The sequence below is a fragment of the Anopheles coustani genome, chromosome 2 (assembly GCF_943734705.1).
Source record: "Anopheles coustani chromosome 2, idAnoCousDA_361_x.2, whole genome shotgun sequence".
Classification (NCBI taxonomy): Eukaryota; Metazoa; Arthropoda; class Insecta; order Diptera; family Culicidae; genus Anopheles; species Anopheles coustani.
The window spans coordinates 23,531,891-23,555,385 of record NC_071289.1 but is presented as its reverse complement, the minus strand read 5'-3'; the positions used below and the strand labels follow the sequence as shown (position 1 = coordinate 23,555,385).

Here is a 23,495-nt window from a genome sequence, read left to right as displayed (position 1 = left end):
ATTGGAATACATGTGTCAAGATTCGGCCAAATAATTGATGGCTGCCCGGTTGACAAAAATTCAAATTTTTTGCAGCTGTCATGTAGTACCAGCAAGTTTTTCCATGGCAGATTGCTGGGACTCTTGCTGGAACTACATAGTACCAGCAACAATGTCAATTTCTGTCAACCGGGTGGTTAACAAAGGATACTGGAAAGTTTACTGGATAGTTGAGGCTATTACGATTGGAAGGACCCCTTCGTTTCGGCCCTTCAAATCATGATAACCTCAAATATTTGAGGATATCGCGGTTTTTCGACGTACCTGTCAGTTTTCTCGTCTTTCTGTCACATACAAAAGGTAAAAAACACTTTGGAAAAAATTGCCAGCCGCGTCGTTTTGTTTCCGCTATCGTCTCGACGCGTAAGCGACGTCGTTTTGGATCGTCGAGAAGATCTCGACATGGCCAGCCAATTTTTCGTTTTTTTTTTCAATGTGTTGTTTACCTTTAGCATGGGGCAGTGTCGAGAAAACTGACAGGTACCGTCGAGAAATCGCGATACCCTCAATTATGTTGCGGGTGATGTTCGCTAAAGATAGAAAAGCGTGAAAATGTCAACTGCCGCGTGCCAAGCCACTTCTTTGCTCACGACAAAAAGATCGGTTGGCAGGGGTCAAGGGTCGCCATGGATGTCTCGAAGAATGTCTCTGCAAAGGGGATGGCTTTTTCAAATAGCCATTTCAACAGCGGTTCAACAATTTTCTTCATCGAAAGGAACAAAGGTAAATGCCGTGTTTGGTGTTTCGTTCCATGTAAAACGATATTTTCTCATCTTATATATATTTCTTGACAAAATTCAATGTAAAATGGGATGGTCAGGTAGAAATACATAGTCAACTGGGACTCACAATCGCGCCTGCAAAGGCACAAACTACTGCACTCCTTCGTCAACCTCCATCGGTTCTGCCTGTCTAACATCGGGCGAACTCTCTTGCACGGCTGATTCTACGGTGTCATCGGAATTATTTCCAGCAACGGCTTCTTTTTCCACGTCCCCATTTAAAACAGATGGTGATTGGGCTCCTTCGGATGCTGCCGTGCTTTTCTCGGTATCCTCTACTGAAGCGGCCACGGATTCCTCATGAAGGTTTATGCTCTGGTCGTTGTAGCCAAATTGTTGCGTTGGCTGCTGTGATGCGCCGATGTGCGACTCAAATTTCGGAGGATCATTCCCGATCGTGACGGAATTGGTGCAATCGCTCACCTTATAAATGCCGACCAGATAGTCCGACAATTCGAACATATTCGAGCGCAGGGAGATAATGATAAATTGGGCATTTTTCGTACGTTCCTGACAGAGGCAAAAAAGAATAAAATAGTTAGAACATATTATGCTTTGGGTATTGGGAGGCACGGGACACAATTACCTACCTTTATATAATGTGCCACGATAGAGACATTCTTAAAATCGAGCGCCGCATCGATCTCGTCCATCACATACAGTGGCGAGGGTTTGTAGTAATGCAGGGCAAACACCAGTGCCAACGAGGACAACGTTTTCTCACCACCGGAAAGGTTCGAAATCATCTTCCATGACTTCTTCGGTGGGCGTACGCTAAACACGATGCCCTCGTTGAACGGATCCATCGAGTCCACCAGCTCAAGCTCGGCATCACCCCCGAGCGTAATCATCTGGTACATCTCCTTCAGCTTCTTGGTGATGATGTGGAATCCGAGCATGAACTCGTTGAACCGCTTCTTGCGCACGTCGTCGTGCAGCTGGCGCATCTCGTTACGTTTGGCCGTTATCTCCTCCAGCACCTTAACGCGGCTTAGGTACGCTTCCTGCTTCTTGAGGAACTCGTCGATCACGGACAGGTTCGGTTTGTTCGAGTTGAGCTTCTCCTCGAGGATGGATATTTGGTATTGTAGGTCGGGCAGTTTGTAGCTGCTTAACTCCTCCTCGCTGTACTCTTTCAATGGTTCTGGTGCAGATTCGCCCGGAATTTCATGTAATTTAAGTGGTTTCAGCTGAAAGAATTGAGAATGTTAGGCGTGATGATTTAAATTGACTGTATTGAAGATTTTTTAAAATATTTTGTTCCTTATTTTGTTCTGCACACCTTAACTGGGCTTGTTGAATCGTTGAAGTAGATGGATGAGTAAGAGTCGTGGCAATATTTAAATTCGATTTTAAACCAATTTCGAGTTAGACAGTTCGAAATCGCATTTAATCTCGTTGAAAAAAGGAACAAAATCATTACATTATTTTCCGGCCTTTGTGGAAATTCCCGAAGGTTTTGATTAACTTGCTTAAAGGCATCGATAAAGACAATTTGATTAAACATGAATATTCGAAAATTCTTTCAAACATTTCATTTTCCCCTCTTGCACACGTGGGCATCGCTCTACGAATGGGGCTTCATTCCGCATGCGCCGGGCCAGATCGAGGCCAATGTTCTTGACCGGAAGAAAAAGGGAAACATACTTGTCAATAGTTCTTCTGTTTACCTAATCGTAAGTTTGGTCGGTGCTGGAATCGTACAACATATTATCTTTAAAACAAATTAGTGCCCGAAGAAAAACTGCTCAAAAACGAAGGTTTCCGTTTCAGGTGTTCTATTTATTCTCTTTGACGAGGAATCTTTGCCATTTCAAGGATGGGAAGTTTCTTTTCGCATCCTTCCGGTGTGGAAGTGATTAAAAAGAACCAGGAATACATTTCCGAGATGAACAAAATAAAGGTACTACGGGAAGTCATTCACCGGTTATTGCATCTTTCACGTACCATTTTGTGTCTTTTTATTGATCAACTCTCACCCAACACAAGATGGAGCGCTGGATTCAAATGCACTATCAGATGAAGGAACGCGAAACAGCGATGGAAATATCGAAGGCACGCGAAATGTTCTACTGGCTGGCTTCGTTCTACGTTGTGTCGACCGTCGGGATGGTTGGGCGCTTTCGCACGACGAAGCGTCCGGGAACGCTGGCACCAATTGTTCCGCTTTCGTTTGTCGTCGCATACTACGCCGATCTGGCGTACGGTACTAAAATTCACCGAATACAAGGTACGGTAACGGGAAGCCTCTTTTAACGGACGCCGGAAGTGAAGGGCTTTTTTGTAATGAACATCAAACTGATTTGCATTCAACTCCTTCTCTCCCAGCGGAAGCCGAAATGATTATGCACAACGAACCGGAGCTGCTCGAGTGGCCGAGCGGGCTTCCGACGGTATCGGAAATCGATTCCGCAAGGTTGGAAATTGACGATAAAATACGACTACATCCTCACCAGCTGTAAGGACGAAAACGGGAGCCGATCGGCACAGGATTTCGACTTAGTCCTTGGTAACCGCCCACGAGATGGTCGAACAGATATCAGGTGCTGAGCAATCGTTAGCAGTATTACATACGGTTACAGTGAGACCAAAAATGTCAGTTAACACGTAAAGAAAATCCCATCCTGGCACATTATGCAATGTGCCTTTAGGGCGATAATGTAAATGGTATGTTATAGCACCATGGTTGTATTGGACGGCCACAACGTGCTTTACACAACCATTTTCCTATTTGCGCTAGTGTTGATACAGGCAACTGTGATTCCCTGCCATTCCTCGCAAGAAAGATAAGCACGTTCTCAGCCTCAAAAGCAATATCAAAGCACCCGAAGAGTCTCCATATCAACGACAAATTGGAAAAAGGTTCAAACAACTTTCTGCGAGCGCTAAATCTCTACAATTGAACGATTAATCCGGCCTTTTCAGTGTTTAAAAAAGTTCGGGGTTTCCTCCACTTGCATCTAGCTAACTTTATCACGAATGCTATTATTCCGAATTGTTCCCACTTGTTCGATATTCCTACCAATTCATACCCTTACCGTTACACACACTCTATCGAATCAAATCATAAATATAACCTACAAGTAGCCAAACAGTTTCAAATGAACGATGCAATAACAATAATAATATAATCATGTAATGATCTAAAATTCCTACCGGTTCCCATTCGCGGGAACAGACACATTTTTCATCGATAACGGCAACAATAATCGATAAGTGCATTTCATATTGTTGCAAAGGGAAACGATTTTCTGCAAGAGTGCATGTATGATAATAATATTACTTCTAATTATAAAAAACAAGTAATACAGATAGCCGTGGATTTGCCAGATAACATTTGCCTTTGAACATCGAATATATAACAAGAAGAAAACATTTTAAAACTTTTCGCGTTTACCCTTACCCTTTCCTTCCCTACAGAGAGTTTCATGGTGAGATCGCAAATGATCATGCGATAGAATACGATATTCACGCACGATGATGCTAGTGCACGAGTGGTTTTGATATATTACAATAAAAAAGCATTGAACGAAATAAATTATAGTAGTGATTTTAACCCTCAACTTACCTTATCCCGCCAATGGGGCAACGTGTCTTTAGTTTCTTGCAGTTTCGCTTCGATCGTTTGCAGAATCTGTTCGAACTCGAGCCGCTTCATTTTGCCCTCCGCTTCGCGCTTCTGCAACGCCACGATTTCCTTCTTGATGCTAGACGAGCCCTCGTGAGCTTTCTCGATCGCAACCTTTACCTCCTCCAGATCCACCTTCAGTTGGTTCGCTTCCTCTTCCAGCTGTGATCGTTCGTCGTTTCCCTCGCGGATCGATTGCTTGGCAGCCTCGACCTCTTCCTCCATGCTTTTGATCTTATCCTCCGACTTTTTGACGTTACGCTCGGACGTTTTGATTTCGACGGTGAGCTTCGAGATGTTGGCCGCCAGCTTATCGATCTGCTTCCCGAAGTTGGCGATCTTCGTCTGCAGCACTTTCACCTTGCTGTTGGTGATCTCGTTAATCTGTTCCGTGTACCGGTCGACTTCGGCCTGCAATTTGTCCGCCTTGGCACTTGAGCTCTTGTGGGCCTTGGTGCACTCTGCTACCTTCGCCTCCAGCGCACGGACCTTCTCCGGATCGGAGTGGGTCCGGGCGACGCGCTCCTCCTGATAGTCGAGCTGCTCCTTCAGCCGCGGCATCTGCTCCTGCAGGCTCTTGACGTCCATGCGCATACGCTTCAGCTCCATCTCGAGCCCCTTCACCTTGGCCGTTAGCTGCTGGATGTTGGTTTCCAGCTCGCCCTGTTGCTCCTGTAGGTAGTTGATCTGCGATTGGATGTCTTGGGCGCGGATTTGCAGCTGCTCGATTTCGCGGCTGGAAACACCGGCCGGCTCGCTGGCAGAAGTTTTTGTCTGCACCTGGGTGCCCATGCGACCACGCTGCTGCGAGCGGCCACCGCCCGACATCGTACCGGATGTTTCAATCACGTCACCACCGACTGTGACGACGCGGAACCGCTGTCGGCCGTAGGCGATCCGCTGGCCCTGGTCGAGATTTTCGGCCACCAGTGTATCGCGAAGGGCAAAGTAGAATGCCGGCAGGACTCGTTCATCTTCCACGCGGATCAAATCGAACAGCCTGGGAACGTTTTCGGGCCTGGAATAAAATAAACCGAAATGAACTAAAAAATGTGTGACATGCGATCAGGCGCCATACGTACGTCTGTATCGTGTTGCGACAGTACTGTCGATATTGTTGAATTTTTTCCAACGCAATAAAAGACGCCCGACCGATATCGTGCTGCTTCAGGAAGTCGATGCAAGCCTGCGCCGTGTTGACCGTCTCAACGACGATGTGGTCCAGGTAGCCGCAGCACGTTGAAATGGCAACGTCGTAGCGCGCATCGATACCGCCGAGATTGCCCAGCCTTCCGAGAATGCCGGGAATGCGCCCTTCGTTCTTCTGGCGCATCAACGCGTCCAACACTTTTCCGTGCGAGCGCGTCGACTGCATGACGCTGGTTGCTTCTTGCAGCTTTCCCTGCACCACTCGTAGCTGTTGGCGTAGTTCCTTCTCCTCATTGCCATTTTCGACCAGCTTCTGTTGGGCCGCCTCCAACTCTGCCTTGCCGATAGGTAGTGCTTCTTCGAGGGTTTGCAAGCGTGCCCGTTTCTCTTCCAGCGTTTTCTGCGAGTCCTCGAACGAATAGCGGAGACTTTGGAGCTTGCGCTGCTCCGACACCTCGCTCGATTGGCAAATTTTTAGCTCCGACTCGGCCAACGCCAGGGCCGACTTACTTTCGTCCACGGCGCGCGTTAGCTCGATCAGCTCGGTTTGTAGCTTTTCCTTTTCCTCAAGTAACACCTTCGTTTCGTCCTTAAGTGTTTCCAGGTTGGCCGTTAGTGTGGCCTCCACTTCCGTCTTCTGTTTCGTGAGAGATTCGATCTTTTTCTCCGACTCTTCGATCTCATTCTGGTTTTTCACCGGAACCGTCAGCAGATCCTTCAGCTTTTCCTTTTCCTTCTCGATCTGTACGAGCGTTTTCTTACGTCGTTCGTTCGTGTTTCGCATGTTTGCCTGCACCTTGGCGTACTTGTCGAGCGAGTTCTTCAGTGCCATCTCTTTCGCTTCTTTTGAGGCCACCAATGCGTCATACTGTTTGATTTCCTCCCTCACTAGCTTCTCCTTTTCCACCCGCTCCGTCTTGATGGCATCATACGTTTCGTCGTGCTTGGCGAGAAGGCCCGCCGCTTGGTCTCGCTCCACCTCGAACTCGCCAATCTTGCGCTTCTGCTCACTGATGTACTTTTGGATCTGCTGGTTTTTCGTGCGCGTCAGTGTGTTCTCTTGCCGAAGGAATTCGACCGCTTCTTCCATCGGTTTCTCGAGGTCCTTCATTTCGCGCTCGGCTAGCTTGCAGCGGTTGTGCTTCTCTGTGCGCTCCTCGTTCAATGCCTCAACGCGTTCGTTGATCTTCAGCAGCGGTTGTTTATAGCGCGTCGTACCGACAATGTCCTCCAGGTACTCGAGCAGCCCGCATTCATTCTCCGTTTGTGCCTTGGATTTCATCATCGCAATCGATTCTACCTCACCCTGAAGGATGAGAAACCGGTTATGGTCCAGGTCGATGCCGTGGTGTTTCAGCAGCTTCGACACCTCCTTAAAGTGTACCCGCTTGTTGTCGATCGTGTAGTACGAGGAATTGTCGCGGAAAGCCGTCCGTGCGACGACGAATCCACTGTTCGGCACCTCATCGAACGTGCCATCCTCTTTGTCAATAATCTGCTTGAAGTGCACCCCAACGGTGCAGCTGTTCGTGTTGGGATGTTTCGAGGAATTATGCAGCAGCACCGAGAGTTTCTTCGAGCGGATCTTCTGTGCCCGGTAGCCGAAGACGAACAGCATCGAATCGATCACGTTACTTTTGCCGCTGCCATTGGGACCGATGATCGCGGAGAACCGTTGATGGAATGGGCCAAGCATAACGTGGCCGGCGTAGCTTTTGAAATTGTAATTCGAAATACATTCTATGATCAGCCGCGGTCCTTTGCATTCGGTCGAGCAGTACGGAGGAACTGGAGGAGGAATGTATATACCCCCGATGCGAGTGCCTCCTTCCTCGTCTTCCGACAGGCATGCATCGTCGTCAACATCGGCGTCCATCGGTTGTTGTTGTTGTTCTTGATGTGGTGCTTTTTTCGGAACACCACCAGGACGCCCAGGGCGTGCTTTTTTGGCACTGTTCATTCTGGAAAGCGTTCTATCACTGCAGTTTCGTCCACAAAAGGAAACACCGGATCGTTTCTAGCGTAATGCGCACAATTTACGGCGTCACCGAAAACAACTACCGATATGTTGTGTTTGAGCGGCTATTTTTTGACGGTTGCGGATTTTGACGTTTTACGTTTGACAGCATTTTTAAAAGTGACATGATCTCGTTGTTTACAGCGTTATTGAACTGACAGCAATGTTTGAAATGCTGTAAGTAGCGATTACTTAACCGTTTCTTTGAAAGACATGAAATTCCAAGGAATAAAGAATATTTTGTATGGCCATAAAAAAACATTTTCGGGGCAATTTATCAAACTTTTTTCCGAATCTAATCTCTTTAATGAGTATAGTGGAGTTAAATTCTGTTATGGTTTACTTTAGAAAACGAATGAGGTAAAGGTAAGAAATCTCGATGCGGGGTAACAAACTCGCTGCAATAGCTTCACGGTTTTGTCAACATTCGTGTTTAATGCTAAATAAAACTAGGTTGAGATTTATTGGACAATTTTATTATGATAGAATTGAATGTCGGTCTCGCACGCACATTTAAGCAAATATTTTTTCTTCTCGCCGCTTTTTGGTGACGACGGTGCCCGGTTTGTGCTGTGCATCGGGGTGGTTCATCAGCTCCGGTGGACACACCGAAACCGGGCTAGACATGAGCATCTGCTTCAGATCGTAGAACAGATGGCTGTCGTCCTTGGTGCAGAAGGAAATCGCACAACCAGTCTTGCCAGCACGACCCGTACGACCAATACGATGCGTGTAGTCCTCGATCGTCTTCGCCATGTCGTAGTTGATGACGAGCGAAACGTCCTTGATGTCGATACCACGACCGGCCACGTCGGTGGCAACCAGAATGTCTTTCGAGCCGTTCTTGAGCGAGGCAAGCGCGTACTCACGCTGCTCCTGTCCCTTGCCACCGTGCAAAGTGCAAGCGTTGTAGCCAAGCTTTTCCAGGCCCTTTGCCAGTACGTCCGCGCCCTTCTTCTGGTTGACGAAAATGATGCACGGTGGTTCGACACCGCGTGAAAGAATCTCCATCAGCTTCTTACGCTTGTCGTTTTCACCCATAATGTGGATGATCTGTTCTGTGCGCTCCGTCGGCTTGCCGATCGAACCGATGTACACCGTGGCCGGCCGGCGCAGGTATGTTCGTGCGAGGCGCTCCACAGCCGGAGGCATCGTCGCGGTAAACATCACCGTTTGGCGGTATTTTTTCTTCGTGTTGAAATTTTCCATCAACTTCGAGGCGTCCTCCGCTTCCTCCGTGTCCGGCTTAAGGTTCGTAACCGGCATATACTCGAGAATCTTTTGCACGTCCGGTTCGAAGCCCATGTCAATCATACGATCCGCCTCGTCCATAACGATGTACGTGCACTGGTTCAGCACCAGGTAGCGGTTCTCCAGCACGTCGATCAACCGACCCGGGGTGGCAATGACGATTTCACAGCCCAATCGTAGCCGGAAGCCCTGCTCCTCACGAGACAACCCACCGACCACGACCACTGTTCGGATGCCCAGCGGGGTACCGAACTTTTGCGTTTCCTCTTCGATCTGCTGTGCCAACTCACGCGTCGGCGCCAGAATGATTGCGTACGGGCCTTGGTCTGCCGTTTCCTGTCGTTCAATCTTAGGCAATGATTGAATCCATGTGAGCAACGGAATGAGGAAGGCCAGCGTCTTACCGGAACCTGTCTCGGCAATACCGATGATATCTCGGTTTTGCAAGCCTATAGGAATGGCCTGCCGCTGGATCGGAGTCGGATCCTTGTATCCCACCTTATCGATAATTTCAAGGATTTCCTTCGGGAAGCCGGATTCTGTCCAGTTTCGTATAGGATTCGGTATCTTGCCACCCTTGATCGTGATATTATAGTCCTCTCGGAAGATACGCCAATCACGCTCCGTCATCTCATCCACATCCTTCTCCGACCAGTGTCGATCATCCCATTTTTGCTTTTCTTCCTTTTTCTTCACCTTTTTCAGACGGACTTTTTCCTGCTCCTTCTCCGCCTCCGTGCGACGCTTCTCCAGTAAATCGCCGTAAAATTTACTCTGTTTACGCTTTTGCTCTTTAATATCGATACCAGCGACATGACCCCGACCGTAGAACTGCACGTGATGGCGCTCCTTGTACAGATTGTTGTAGTCTAGCGACGTGTCCTCGCCGGCGTCCCAATCAAAGACAAATTTGCGATCGTTTAGACGCCGCACGCGTCGCTTTTTCTTCACAATACCCAAGTACCGCTCCCGGATAGCTTCCTGTTCCTTTTCCTTGTCCTTAACCACTGGTTCAGTTTCCACACCACCACCACCACCGCCACCACCAGCAGCTGCTCCTCCGCGTCGCTTGTCGTTATCTTTATCCTTCTCCCGGTCTTCGATGGCTTTCCGCTCGCGATCCCTGCGATCATACTTATCGAGCGGATCGCGTTTCTCGCGGTTCAGCAGCGTGGTCACAGGAACATCACCAAACTTTGGCACGTTTGCAAAGGCAGCAGCTTTAATGGCGGCCACTTCTTCCTGTCGACGCTTCAGCGCTTCGGCTGCACGCTGTTCTTTTGTTATGAAGACTGGCTTGCTCCGAGCTGCTTCTTCTGCCTTTTTCTTTGACAGCAGCTCCTCCAGCGAGAGCGGTTCCTTCTTTGCCTCCGGTTTTCCTGGTTTTCCTTCCCCCTTCTTAAGCTCTTCCTCTTGCTCCTCTTCCAGTTTGTCTTTCTTTGGCTTATCCTTGTCATCCGTCCTGTCCCGATCCCGCTCACGGTCTCGTTCCCGCTCACGGTCTCGCTCGTTGCGATCGCGGTCCCCCAACCGCTCCCGCATCGGGACGTGGCGGTCCCGTTCACGTTCTCGCCGTCGGTCCCAGTCACGGTCCCGCTCCCGGTCTCGGTCTCGCTCGCGTTCGCGTTCGCGATCTCTTTCCCGGTCACGTTCCCGGTCACGATCCCGGTCTCGATCTTGGCGAGTGTCCCGTTCACGGGACCGAGACCTTCGGCTTTTCTCGTTCACCATGGCTGGCGTTTGTTGGGAGAGGTGATGTTCAAATCTTTCGCCACACTGAATGAAAGTAAGCACACGAAATGTATTTAACTTGTAGTTAGAAGTAAAATGAGAATTGGTACCTTTTCCTTCGTAAATAAACAAATCTTTACACAATGAGCAGAAATCGTTGGCCGGTACTGCAAAACAAAGCCGAAACTGACAGCGCTGTTTGTCAACAAGACCAAAACATTGAACCAAAAGGCCTAAACTATCTAGTTCTTGAATAACTTTTTACTTCCTTAGCCGATTTTAACATGACTCCTCAACTGATAAGTATTTTTAAGATAAATAATTTTGGACGTGAGACGGTTTTCCATATTTTAATGCTTTTGATAAAAATATTTGTAAGGGGAAGAAGTACAGAAACCTTGGTTGAAATTCAACGTTTAAAAATTTGACGAAAGGTTTGACAAAGAACTGCACGAAAAACACAATTTTCGAGCACTGTGCTCGAAGAATTGAAATTTTAAAGTCCCATTCACCGAAATCCGTTATTTGTTGGTTGGTTTGCAACACAGAAAAAATGGGTTTTGTCTCATATCTGTTACTATCGTGGGGTCCATCGTTATTATTTTAAGACGTTGTTTTACCCGGCTCTAGTAGAATCAATTAAAATATAGTAAATGTAGAAATTTTTTTAATATCCCAAACAAACGCGGGTCTGTAATTCCTAGTCAAAAAAATACCCGAATGAGTGTGTGGTGAATTTATCTATCGAACCACGCTAGTACGATCGGGCGTCAACATGTTAACAAAAATTCGTGTCGTGAGAATCAAACACTAACTTTAAGCTTTCATGTAATATTAGCAAAGTAAAAAAAAACAAATAAAATGTGCGCTGGTTCATCCTAGCACTGAAACATTCAATCCAGCTAACATTGAAACTAACCAGCGGTAAGGTAGGAAAAGAAAATGTTGCAAGTAAATTACACAAAATAATATCTGCATTTTTAATTGTATGTTGAATGTGTTGACTCAAAACTGTTGTTTTATCACTCGATTGTGGTCGATAAAACAATATGAAACTGAGAAAATTGATCGCTCTTTTTATTAAATGGCAGTCCTAACGTACGGCGCGATACGATAATGTATCAGTGTTGGCTAATGTTTCGTTCCGGCTACTTAGTCAGGAAGGTTCAAATTTCCGGCTAATGACATAATTGCGCACCGTTAGAATAAATCGGAGTGGTTGAGCGCCAGTAATAAAAGGCATCACAAAACCCATAACCACATACCAATCTCAACGCACACCGCATTCGGTCAATCGACAGGGCGCGGTAGTAGCCATCCGCTCACTTTGGCGTTCAGCTTCCGACCCCACAATACGGAACCTCGTGGGGGCTGCACCGCCCTCGGAACAACCTTTTGACGAGATTAATCCATCAACCATTAATCGGCATCGGATGGTGTGGTGGTCGTGTCGATGGCTGTTGAACCGCGAAACAGCCCGAAAGCGAATCGACTCGATGGTTTGTTCCGAATTCCATCAGAGAAAAGAGAATTGATCCGGCAAGATCGGCGATGTTTGCGGGTACACTCACCCGACATCACTTCCCGCCACACCTTCCGCTGACGTTCTTTCCGAGCCGGCCGCAACGGGAGGGCAAGGGTAAGCTTCGGGAAATTCTTGCCATCATCACCGGCACCTGAGGGTCAGAGTCCGAGCCTCAAAACAATAGCCTACGGGGGAAAAACTCCTCTGGATGGGTGTATGGATGGATGCCGGAAACAAAGTGAACCAAACCCCCGTTCAGGGGCAGCATTTCCGAAAATCGCTCTCGTCCGCCATGCCTCCGCCTCCCAGTGACCATCGGCAGTATCTCCGGCTTGCGGCTTCAATTAGAACGGAGTGTGGAAGAAAATGACCGGGTGTAAAAGCAGACGGGTCAGGGCACACCCGGCCGGGCGGATGAAGTGCTAAAGCAACCAACGGCCAGCAGGCCGAAGAAAGTGCGGTCGCTCTCCGGTGGAGATGCGGTGGTAATGCGCATCGGCCGGTGCGTCGACGAGAAAGACCTCCGGCATCGACCCTAGAACGAGCGATACTCACTTTGCACGATGAGGTGAAAAAGATTGCGGATAGATTATGTCCGGGCGCCGATTGATTCGTTAACCCTGGGCATCTATGGCAAGAAATGTTCATGTATTGATACGTGTCGATCTGATTGTTAGCTTTTATATACAATGTTTTCACAACCACGTTTATCAATTGAGAAAATAATAAGTATTCAAATACTTTACAAATCAACAAAAAAAAGAAAAAAGAAAAATACATATGATAACAAAAGAATGCCAAATAAAAAATTGAAAATAACATAATCTCGAAAAAAATCATAAAACTATTAGAGAAACATATCAAACTTTTGTATAATTTTTAAATAAGTGAGTTTCCAGGAAAAGTTTGTCTCAAAATTATTTTCTACATGATGATTGTATCGGTAAATTTTAAATTGTTCATGTTGTAAACTAGAACTTTGATAAATTTTTATTCCATTGTATTGAATGGTGACAGGAATTATTTTTATGGGGCCTCGTTGGTTGTCGGCATGCGTACACCACATTGAGGGTTAATGGGTGGAAGTTACAACGATTTACGGGTGAGTTCGCTGCGGCCGGAACGGTATCTGGTGAAGTGGAAAGACCAGAACAAAAGTGCGGCAGCTCCCGCAGTAGTCCGCTCTCACATCGGATAATCATTCGGAAGACTATAATCATCTCGCACCATCAACCCCGCGTGCGGACCCAGGGTGAGGCGTTTCGGACGTTGTAAGATGATCTTCAACCGTGGCCCGACGAAGCTGGGGCCGTTGGTGGCAAGCCGCTTCTTCCGGAAGGATTTTTTTTTTAGGCACTCCTCAATTTTACTTTTTGCTGTAGCGAACGTGGTTCGGAGTCCCGGTAGTTCCCTTAATTTTCCTTTTGTGGAATTTTTCGACCAAGTTGGAGCAGGAAGTTGATAGGGTCTAAGCTGTTGTGATTTCCGCACACATTTATTAACCGTTTTCCGATAGTTCGCTCGTTCGGGTGGGGCTGTGATTTGTTCGGCGTGTTTCGGGGAGTTGTGGACCCAACGTGAAGTTGAAAAATGACCGCTCACGAGGTTGCGACATAATGATTATTTGTGAGCAGCTTGGTTATCTCTGGTTCCGCTGGCTAGGCTACTGAAATGGCCGTGTCTTTATTTCGGGGTCTTTGAGACCAAAATGGCTAATTTGTGAGAAGACAAGGACCAAGAGCGATCTTTTAGCCCATCTTGAATTCGCTCGACCGGTCCGTCAGTCGGTCTGCAAGTTGATGAAAAATCGAACAGAAAAAAAAATAAACCGACTGCCCAAAACACAATTAGTTCCAGACAGTGTGGCTTTTGTTTTACCCGGCGCCATCGGATCTGGCATTGTTTCGCCGCCGAAGGCCGTGCCGTACGCATCCCATCTGTAGATGCCCGAACCGATCGAGTCCGATCTGTCAAACGATCTGTCAATCAAACGGACCGAGCCGGTCTGGTTGTGTGAACTGCCGCATCATTAGCATGGGACGGCCCACGTTGGCAAAACTGGATGCAATAATGATAGAGCTCGACCGGACTGCCGTGCTCACTAGTGGGACTAGTTATAAATTGGGAGCATTTTTCTCATCCCGAACTAACCGCCCTCGAACCAGCCCCGAGCCCCGAGAAGAAAGTTGCAAGCAAAACAAAGCAATGAATAATTGAATCGGAACAAGGATCAAAGGCAAAAGGTGCTAATAGTGGGCCGAACCCAACCGTCCCGGGTGGAAATTGTTGCCACGCCGGCTTTAGGAAATCAAATACCATTTAGCAGGCAGCAGCATACTGAAAAGAGCCCGGGAAAGACGGTGACGTTGCGTGGGATTATGGCATGGCTTTCCACGTGACAGATCGGTGTCGGCATTTTGGCCTTTTTTGTCTTTGGTTTTTGGCTATTTTTTGACTACTTTACAAGCGATTGCGCCATCCGGTGGAGAAGCGCCCCTCTCCATCGGCCGAGCTAATCGGTTGGTTTGGGTTCGGCCCGTTGACGCCCACCGCTTTCCCGCTCGCTTTGCCTTGGCCGAACCAAACGAACGGATCCGTTTACGCCCTGTAATTTGGGCCGGGTTTAGCGCCACCTTTGTTTTGCGGCCGTGCCGATATCGATACTTTTGCTAGTGCCCAAAAACTGGCAGACAGAATGCCGTCTATTGTTCTAGCGTGTTTCGAAGCGGTGTGCTGGCAGAGCCGGCCAGCAAAGGGGTCCTTCCGAGAGGTCCCGGGAAATTAAATTCCAAGCATTAGATTCGTTCCGGGCCAGTTAGAAAACGTTGACCGGTTGTCCCACGCCACGTTCAGCAGACGGTTGATAGTGATTCCACTTATTCGGTTTTGATGGACGGTGAGATGGGGAAACCTTTACTTACGGGGTTTAACGGGAAAACTAACCTCGTGGAGAGGATGAACGAATCCTGTTGGAGCCTTCGAAAAAGGCATGTGGGCTTTCGTTAGCAATTCAAAATTCGTTCAGTTAGTTCCCAAGTTGGAGATGGTTTTATCGAAGGTGTGCAAAAGCTCGTTATTCAATTTAACATTAAAGTTGGCAACGATTGAAAACGAACATGGATTGACACTTATCCCAGAAGATCAGATTCTCTCGTACTTATCAGAAACACATTCTGCGAAAGGAAGGAATTTATGAAGCTGGTTATTTTTATTTATCAGTGGAAGCATCAAGTAGGAGCTACAAAAATACGCCTTTATAAACTGTAAGAATTGTTACTGTAGTATATGATTTTCAGAAAATGAATAGTCTTTGAAGAAAATATTCTTTTACCTATTTTCACAAGCATGCAAAACAAAACGGTGGTAATACGTTTTTAATAGTTTTTCAATTTATTTTATAAGATTTTAGAAGGCGTTTTTTAATCGATTTCTTAGAGAACTGTTGATATTTGTTTTGAAAATTTTTTGCAAATATGTTGGGAAGGCAATCAACGTCGGGTTTCTCTTTTAAAATAAGTTAATAATTAAACAATTAATAAATTTACTCTGTCAAAACTATTTTTTATGTGTTGCATGTTTGTGCGCAACTGTCTTGAGGTCTTGAGGTGTTTTTGCCTTCAAATCTGTTCCGTATATCACTGCGTACTGCAAATATTATAAGTACAAATAATTGTGTAATCAGATTACGTCTGATTGAGTGTCGGTAAATGTGTTAACTGCCCTTTTTGATGGAGCGCCGTAATCTGGAAAGCGATGAAAGAGTATACATATTTTGAACCCTTGGAATCGAGTACGGATTCCCGGAGTCGTTCGACGTAAATACACAACTGCCAGCGCGATGCCCGATAACTAAACAATTCACTGCACAAATCGGGATCGGGTGCGCATAGGCAAAATGCACCCCCGTTCGTGTGCAGAAGTGCAGAATTTCCCAGTGGCAATAATAACAATGATTAATCCGTCGTTCCCGTCTTGCTGCCATGATTTGCCGCATTTGCCCGAGAAAGCATAACGAAAGCTGGAAGTGTCTCATTTTCGATCCTTGTTTGGCTTCAGGGAAAGTTTCGCAGCCGAGTGCCGGGTGCATTACCATCATCGTGCGACGGAATGCGCTCCTAGCTGATGCTACTTGAGACAAGATCGGTGTTCGCTAGTAGCTTATCAGATTTTCGCCTGTTTGCCCGAGGCTTCGGTTTGCGATGAGGAGGTGAACAATACCGTCAGGAAATGGTGCGAAAAAACGACCAAACGACTGCTTCTGTTCGCGTAGGAAGCGTCCTGTCTGCGTTGAAGATAGTATAATGATGTTTGCCACAGTAGGATTTTTTTCCATCTCCGTTGATGGTGGGAGCGTAAAAACCATTAAGAATGCGAAAAAACATATGTTTCACTATGAAAAACAGGTCTACTGTTTTTCTTTAATGCGATGCAAAACAGGTTTTTATTGAAGAGTGTAGAATACGACCGGAGTGATCAGAGCCACCGAGATCACTGGACTAAGCGCATTTGATATTCTAATTTAATCAAAGTTTAATTTGTTTTACAAAAAATAGGCCATTTATCTGCCATGTTTTTGGCCTCTGACAGTGCGCAAACCTGAGATTACTAGCTCTTTTGAAAAAATCAATGTTTATTTTCTGTCTGCAACTCGAAAAGCCATCATTTAAAGGGTTCGAGTTAAACTACGAAGCTGTTAATGGCACATTGATAAGGGACGGTGATTTCTGCAAACTTTTAATTCGATGGATCACACGAGTGCCGTTTTACGAGTGGTAAGGGCATAACATTTTACGAATCACAGTTCGTGGGGAAGAAATGTCTGTTTTATATACTTGCCTTAGACGAGCGCTTTTGGGTTTAACGATCTACCCTTATTTACGGTTGCGGTGTGGGTATGAAACTACATGCGATTGTCGCTTGTTAGATGAACTATAGCACAAATTTCCTTTTTTAGTACACGTGGCGTGTCATGGTCTGAGAGCTCATCAACCAGACTAAATAATGTAAAATGAAGGTGTTCTATCGAAGACCGTTTTACAAACACACTACCTAAATTAAAATGTTCTCTGCGGTTGTGCTGATTCTATTTTAAAATCATTGGCATAAGCTTCCCCGATTGCGCCTTGTGCCTTGCTTGTGGCGGATGTTCTTTTATTTGTCGCGAAATTTGCTGACTCACTCCGTCGGGACTCTCAAGACTGTGTGGCGCTTCCAGTCGATCGACTCCCGTCGTGTCCTTTCAACACGACGCCATTGCTGGGATGAAAACTAAGCAGAAAAGCATCACCGGGAGAGCAAAAACCAGACGAAGAAACATGGGAAAAATATTGCACCAAAAGGGAACCCCCGCACGGATCATCGAGCGTGGTAATTTGCAACAAAGCATGCTTCATTTCATGGCGCGTTAAGCGTTTAGCCGAGTAATGCCGACCACCTCCCGGGCCGGAAAAGGAGGTCCTGCCAGGATGTGTTGCGGTCTCGGCAATGGCGGATCAATGGACAGTGGGATTAAAACATGCAGCCCTGGGGAAGCGACCGGCCACCTACCGTGTCCGTGCGCGTGTGTGTGTGTGTGTGTATGTCCGTGGCTTCTGCGACGGACAACTTTCACCCGGGACCAAGTTTTTCACGCTTAGCGGGTGGGTTTCTTTGCCTATTTGTTCCACCTTTGCGCACGCCAGCAGGGATTGCTGCTGTGAAATTAGTGCGATTGTTCGCAAACAAATAGCGCAGGAAGGATGCACTTGATGGGTTTGGCGCTTCCTGATGCCAGAACAGCAGAATTAATTAAGAGATGCCGTGGTGTCTGTGGTGTTATTATAAGAAAAGGTTTATAAGGAGCATTACTCGTGATTTTCACATTTTTTTAGCTTGATCATTAGGATTTGATTTGTTTTTCAAAACGTTAGATGAATAACAATAAGTTTTCCAACGATATAAACATAAATAAAATCTTATTTTTTATATGTTGTAAGACGTGTTTTGGATAAAAGTGTCGCTAAATAATGTGAAGTACGCTTCCAGCTGTTGAAGAACTTCTTCATGTTTCCTCATGAGAGTTGAGGAAGTGCCAATAGTTCATGAGAAATAGTTACCAGAAAATTAAATGCGCTCAGGAATGTATTCCTTAAAAAATAACTAGCTAAACACAGTTTTAATGATATTCGAATGGGATGCAACTGTTCCTTGCAAAGTAGATGATAATATTTCCCTCCCGAAAGGCTTTGGCACGGAGCTATCTGGACGCTGATGAAAATATCTAATACAACCGATAATAGCGCACTGCTCTCTGATTGTTTCCATCTGGTGGTCTGGGCTTTGATAATCTTCTATTAATTGTGAAGCACTCGAGCCTAATTCAATCAATGTTCGAATCGCGTTCGTCGCCGGCACCGCAGACACTTTTAAATCAATTTCATGTTCAGCGTTAATGGGTAAAACTGGGAAGGGCGCGGTGGGCCGATGTTGTTTGGCGCCGGCTCGTACAGTTGCTGTCCGGTGAACGGAGCAAATGGACGCTGGGAACGCTAATCTGGAGCCACCGATGGATTCAATTGTTTTTATTTACCTCACAACGGCGCGCGGTAATTTGAATGTCGATAAATGGTGCAGCCGGTGGAGTTCGGATGATTGCCCTTGATGAAAACTGGACCACGGGCAATGGCCTTGAGAGCCGGTGCGTCCTGGAAAATGGTTCAATGTGGTTGATTTGCCATCGCACACAGTTTAACATATCTCTGGACGGTTGGGGAAAATTATGTGCCATCTGGTGGTGTTAAAAATAAAACAATCTTCAACAGCGAAAAGCAATGAACAACGCTTATAATCGCCATGAGAATTGAATTATTGACTGGTTGGAATTAGGTGTGATGTTGGACGCTTTTGGTCAAATAAGAAAAGTACATTGCAGTGCAAAGAGGAATGAGGTGTTCAATCGTAGAAATTGATTTGGAATATGTAACATAAACCTTTGAGTTTATATTTACGATTGGTTCTCCTGTCATTAGTATGTGGTACTGATAAATATGAGTAAAATGCTGTTTTACTGCGAATAATTGTCAGAACATTACTTGCATGCTTAATTGTTCTGGAATTGTACGAATGAACCTACCTTCAACTATTTTAAGTTGTTTGAATATTTTAAAATATATTATTTATCTCGAAAGTCCTTCATGAAGCTCATTTAATTTTACGATCGTAAATTTAATTAAAAGGTAGTAGATTCTTTTGATGATAATAATCTAAATTAAATGTTTCTTGATAAAGGATTCTAGAGAAAACGATGTAATTCAAGTACGATCCGATTACCGGTAGCGCCGGATTACATTTTGATTTCCGTAGGGATCTATGTCTTCGTAGGATGAAAGGATTACCGGCCGAACAAAATCAATCGAACGCCTATCGTTACGCTCCTTTTAGGTTCCGGTATCAAATAGTTTCGATCGGATCCATTTCAAAACTTCAAATGTCCTTAAAATTTAAAATTTCAAACCTCTGGCCTGGAAGATGGTGTGTGGTGGTGACGGTGAAGATCCCGAGCGGTCCCTTTTTTGCACCGATGCGAAACGCATTTTGTGGTCGATTGGACGATGCCCGAGGGCCGGTTTTAGGAGATATCTTCTTATGCGTCAAGGGGCTGAGGGTTTTTTGTGACCATGAGGTGGATAGTTGTTTTTTTCCACCCTACAACCTGACCATTTTACCCTTCCTGCTTGTATTATGTCGTAAGCCGACAAAAACCGATCTTAGACTGATCGTTTCGGTTCTGTAGTGCGAAAAAAATCTTATAAAAAAAAACAACATAAATACAATTTACAACTGAAGATTCCCTTCGAGCTAGCTTCAAGATCACGCAAGTTTTTGTTTTCACGTTTTGGTTCTTACGATGCACCACATCCGACCTGCCACCGACCTCTTCGAAAAACGGTATTCGCTTAAGGGCGGAGCTAAGAAAGTCCGTGGCACCATGCGTTTGATATGCGACGCGGAAAAACGGAACAAAAAAGAGCTGAACGATGGCACAAGAGAGAAACGACCAACCTGACGGGCCCGTACCTTCGCGCACCCTCGCGATCTTCTGCGCCATGCGTTCCGGTGCGGGCAAAATAGGACGGGTGTTATGGGCCATTCCCGTCTCTCTCAGGCGTTTAGGCTCGTCCATCCCGACGCACATCCCGCTGGGTTCGGCCGACCGACCGTTCGACACGATCGTCGGCTTGCACGCAGGCTGGCGTTTTCTTTTGTTTTGCTACGGATGATCCTTCATACACGGCGATCATGAGCCACGCGAGATTCACCTGACGCTGGCACCTTCGGTTCCCGATCTTCCCGATCTTCGCGCCGTCCCAGGCCGAACCTTCGATCGGAATTCCCAAATCACGCCCGACACGATCGATCCGGCCCCGGACGGCCCGATACAGATGCTGTGCATCAGTCGATCAGTCGATTACGAATCTTCAAAGGCTACGGACGAACGCGTTCTGTGCGCACCGAGAATAAAAAGTACACCGTTCAAAATAAACTCCAGTGCTTTCCGTTGATGTTGGAGAAGAAGCCGACGAGACGTTCACGAGCAGTAGACCGGGCTGTCACCGTCAGCCGCCGAACGTTTAATGACAGCTAATTACCCGATTACGTTCGAGTAGCGGCTGAATGGAACGAGAAATTACTTGCCGCGTTGGTTAATCAAACCTTTCGGCATCTCAGAAGTGTACTATGTGTGCCGACAGTATCGAAGCGAAAATCTATAATCGGTGCTAAAGTGGATACCATCACGATCACGGTCGTCGAAATCGTGGATGTAGTGCGGAGATATAGTTTGGAATGTACTAATTGATCATACGGTGGACGAGTCAAAAAAGATCGATTGTGTACGAAGTTGTTCACGTCAGAATTAGTGTGACTGTGGAGTAGTATCGGTTGGGGCCAGAATACCCGCCGGCAAGACGTGAAAATGAGTTCGGCTTACGTGCAGCAGCAGTACAACCATTCGGCCATGTACGGAGGTGGCAGTGTGATGGGTGTTGGTGGTGGTGGGATGCTGGAGAACTCCGTTTACAACCAGTACAATCCCATGAACTCTATGAACAGCAATGGTCACTGCTACGGCTATGGCACGGACAGTGGTGCCTCGGAGGGCTACCATAGTCCTGGGCCGGTGTCGAGTCCAGAATCGTACTTCAACAACACTAGTCCGGCCGAGTATAGCCCAGCTAGTCCTTACACCAACTACGGATACTGCAGCGCTGGATCCAACGTGGGTGTGCATGGAAGTGTGTCTACGGTGCCGAACGGTGCCAACAATGGATCTTGTGATCCTTACTACGGCTACACCTCGAACAGCTTCAAAACGGCCTGTCCAACGGTTCCCCAATACCGCACTCCTATGACCGAGCCTAGTGCTAACTCCTACGAAAGGCCATCGATGAGTGACTTCCCAAAACGGGAACTAACCACCGTCAGTCAAGAATCCCAGAACACAGTTCAACCCACGATCGTCGTCACTGCCGGTAAACGACCACCTGCTACGGCTCCACTAGCACATTCTGCAGGTCCATACTATAACCCTTACGCGTTACCAGTCGCCCGGATCGGATGTAGTCCAACGCACAGCTCAGGCAGCTCCGTCTCACCGACTCCCTCGCAGTGTAGCGGTCAGTCTGTCGGCATCGTTCAGCCGGAGGTCGTGAAGAAACGCCGCCTGGCAGCAAACGCTCGCGAGCGGCGAAGAATGAACAGCCTCAATGACGCATTCGACCGTCTGCGGGATGTGGTTCCTTCGCTCGGGAACGATCGGAAGCTGTCCAAGTTTGAAACGCTCCAGATGGCACAGACATACATTGCGGCACTGAACGAACTACTCTCGAGAGACTAAGCTCCTTTGTCAGGTATCCAGGGAGATGTTTGTACGATAGGTGTAAAGTAGGCTAAGAAAACGTTCCCAAGGAGACCTACTATGGGTATTAATCTGATAAGAGGGCGTCAAATTCCGCATGCTATTAGATTGATACCCTTGTAAATATACATATTCCTATATGTAAGATTTGCACAGTTCACGAGAGGAAAGCTAACATACCAAGAAGTAAACCTAGTTTGTAATATAATGGTCAGTAATGGTCAGTATAGACACATTCCCGCTTGGCCGAGTGGAGTGCTGTATCGCAGGTGCGCTGCGTGAGAAAATGTTCCTGAACTACAATTCCCAACAACCGATCCTCCTTGGTAGGTGGGAGAAGATAAGGGACTTTATATCTGCCAGTAGGCATCAACATGCCAACAATTTCCCAGCCCACGCTAGGCCAATGGTCAGGGCTGCACAAGGGATGCTGGATAAGAGAGCAGAAGACTAAATATGTATATTAAGACGTTTAATTTGTGTCTTTGGCGCAATAGTAGGTCATTCTTCACACTTCTCCCGATTCCGGGACGCTCGAGAAAGGGTGAAAGGTGTGTAAATAGAGTAGTTGCTCGAAGCGCAAGGATCCATAGGGGGTGTGTGGAGGAGAAAAAAAACCGTACCGTCATGGCAGAGAAATATTTCGGTAATGGGTGTGCAATTGCTCGAAATTAAGGTGTGAAATCGAAAACGGAACGAACGATAACAGGGCGAAATCGGTTGGGATGAGTGGAGAGAGAAATCAAATAAAGAAACATACAAACGAAACTACGAAAGCTTCGATAACTAATCGCCGTCGTTGGTAAAATTGTCTCGGGACGCGAGATGCGGGAAAGAAATGAACCTGTTCGAAACGTGCTGTCCTTCGAAGAGTCCTCCGTGTCGTCGTCTTTTCTTGACGTACTCTCTGTAAACAAAATCCTCCAACGCCGGGACGCGATTACTTGCGATTATATCGTAATCAATCCTGAGTTAGTGAATGTGTATTTCTTTAGCTATATGTTTTAGTTTTTTCTATAAGTAATAGAGATAGATCTTCTTATTCGTTTAAAGTGGACTTTAATATTCGTATTATTCTCGTCATAAATTTTCTAGCAAAGCAAAGAGCAAAGTCTCGCTGCGATACTATTTTATTCCTATTTAATTTTGTTCAAGTCTACTTCGAATAAGATTACTAATGTTTTTCCCGTCGAAACTTACGTTACTCATGAAACGGTTTCCTGTTGATAAAGCATTGCAGTTTCTCACCATTAATATTCCGGTAACCTTATTTTATTTTTTCGTTAAAAAACTTCTGCAAAAATGGTGAGGAATATACCACTTGATTTATTCTATAATAAAAAAAAAGAACATGAAAAACAATGATTCGTACTGCTACCTTAACCGGTTTCGTAATCGCGTATAGAATTGATAACGTATTTAAATTTAATTAGCATTACTCATACTAATGTATAGCAAATAAAGAGGTTTCAATACTT

At 46.3% G+C, this 23,495-nt stretch overlaps 4 protein-coding genes across 4 annotated transcripts; 2 read left to right on the top strand and 2 right to left on the bottom strand.

Moving 5' to 3' along the window:
- Window positions 1-780: 780 nt before the first annotated feature.
- LOC131263501 (structural maintenance of chromosomes protein 4) lies at window positions 781-7,558 on the bottom strand. Its single transcript, XM_058265706.1, has 4 exons — window positions 5,532-7,558; window positions 4,390-5,467; window positions 1,412-2,011; window positions 781-1,331 (listed from the first exon to the last, which is right to left on the bottom strand). The coding sequence occupies exons 1-4, from the start codon at window positions 7,556-7,558 to the stop codon at window positions 912-914; spliced, it is 4,125 nt and encodes a 1,374-aa protein (XP_058121689.1). The 3' UTR covers window positions 781-911.
- On the top strand, window positions 2,641-3,283 carry LOC131263507 (plasminogen receptor (KT)). The gene is made up of 3 exons (XM_058265713.1): window positions 2,641-2,724; window positions 2,811-3,051; window positions 3,150-3,283. The coding sequence occupies exons 1-3, from the start codon at window positions 2,641-2,643 to the stop codon at window positions 3,281-3,283; spliced, it is 459 nt and encodes a 152-aa protein (XP_058121696.1).
- Window positions 7,559-8,103: 545 nt separating the features above from the next.
- LOC131263504 (probable ATP-dependent RNA helicase DDX23) lies at window positions 8,104-10,747 on the bottom strand. Its single transcript, XM_058265710.1, has 2 exons — window positions 10,708-10,747; window positions 8,104-10,642 (listed from the first exon to the last, which is right to left on the bottom strand). The coding sequence occupies exon 2, from the start codon at window positions 10,595-10,597 to the stop codon at window positions 8,129-8,131; it is 2,469 nt and encodes an 822-aa protein (XP_058121693.1). The 5' UTR covers window positions 10,598-10,642; window positions 10,708-10,747; the 3' UTR covers window positions 8,104-8,128.
- A 10,328-nt stretch (window positions 10,748-21,075) lies between these two features.
- On the top strand, window positions 21,076-21,996 carry LOC131263506 (protein dimmed-like). Its single transcript, XM_058265712.1, has one exon. The coding sequence runs from the start codon at window positions 21,076-21,078 to the stop codon at window positions 21,994-21,996; it is 921 nt and encodes a 306-aa protein (XP_058121695.1).
- The last annotated feature ends 1,499 nt before the right edge of the window (window positions 21,997-23,495 follow it).

Excerpts from the sequence above, each read along its gene's own strand:
- LOC131263506 (XM_058265712.1), top strand. The coding sequence starts at position 21,076 with ATGAGTTCGGCTTACGTGCAGCAGCAGTACAACCATTCGGCCATGTAC.
- LOC131263501 (XM_058265706.1), bottom strand. The coding sequence starts at position 7,558 with ATGAACAGTGCCAAAAAAGCACGCCCTGGGCGTCCTGGTGGTGTTCCG. Across the intron at positions 2,012-4,389 it reads TGCCCCATTGGCGGGATAAG|CTGAAACCACTTAAATTACA; the intron begins GTAAGTTGAGGG and ends CAATTCTTTCAG. Across the intron at positions 1,332-1,411 it reads TCGTGGCACATTATATAAAG|GAACGTACGAAAAATGCCCA; the intron begins GTAGGTAATTGT and ends TGCCTCTGTCAG.
- LOC131263504 (XM_058265710.1), bottom strand. The coding sequence starts at position 10,597 with ATGGTGAACGAGAAAAGCCGAAGGTCTCGGTCCCGTGAACGGGACACT.
- LOC131263507 (XM_058265713.1), top strand. The coding sequence starts at position 2,641 with ATGGGAAGTTTCTTTTCGCATCCTTCCGGTGTGGAAGTGATTAAAAAG. Across the intron at positions 2,725-2,810 it reads CCGAGATGAACAAAATAAAG|ATGGAGCGCTGGATTCAAAT; the intron begins GTACTACGGGAA and ends ACCCAACACAAG. Across the intron at positions 3,052-3,149 it reads TAAAATTCACCGAATACAAG|CGGAAGCCGAAATGATTATG; the intron begins GTACGGTAACGG and ends CTTCTCTCCCAG.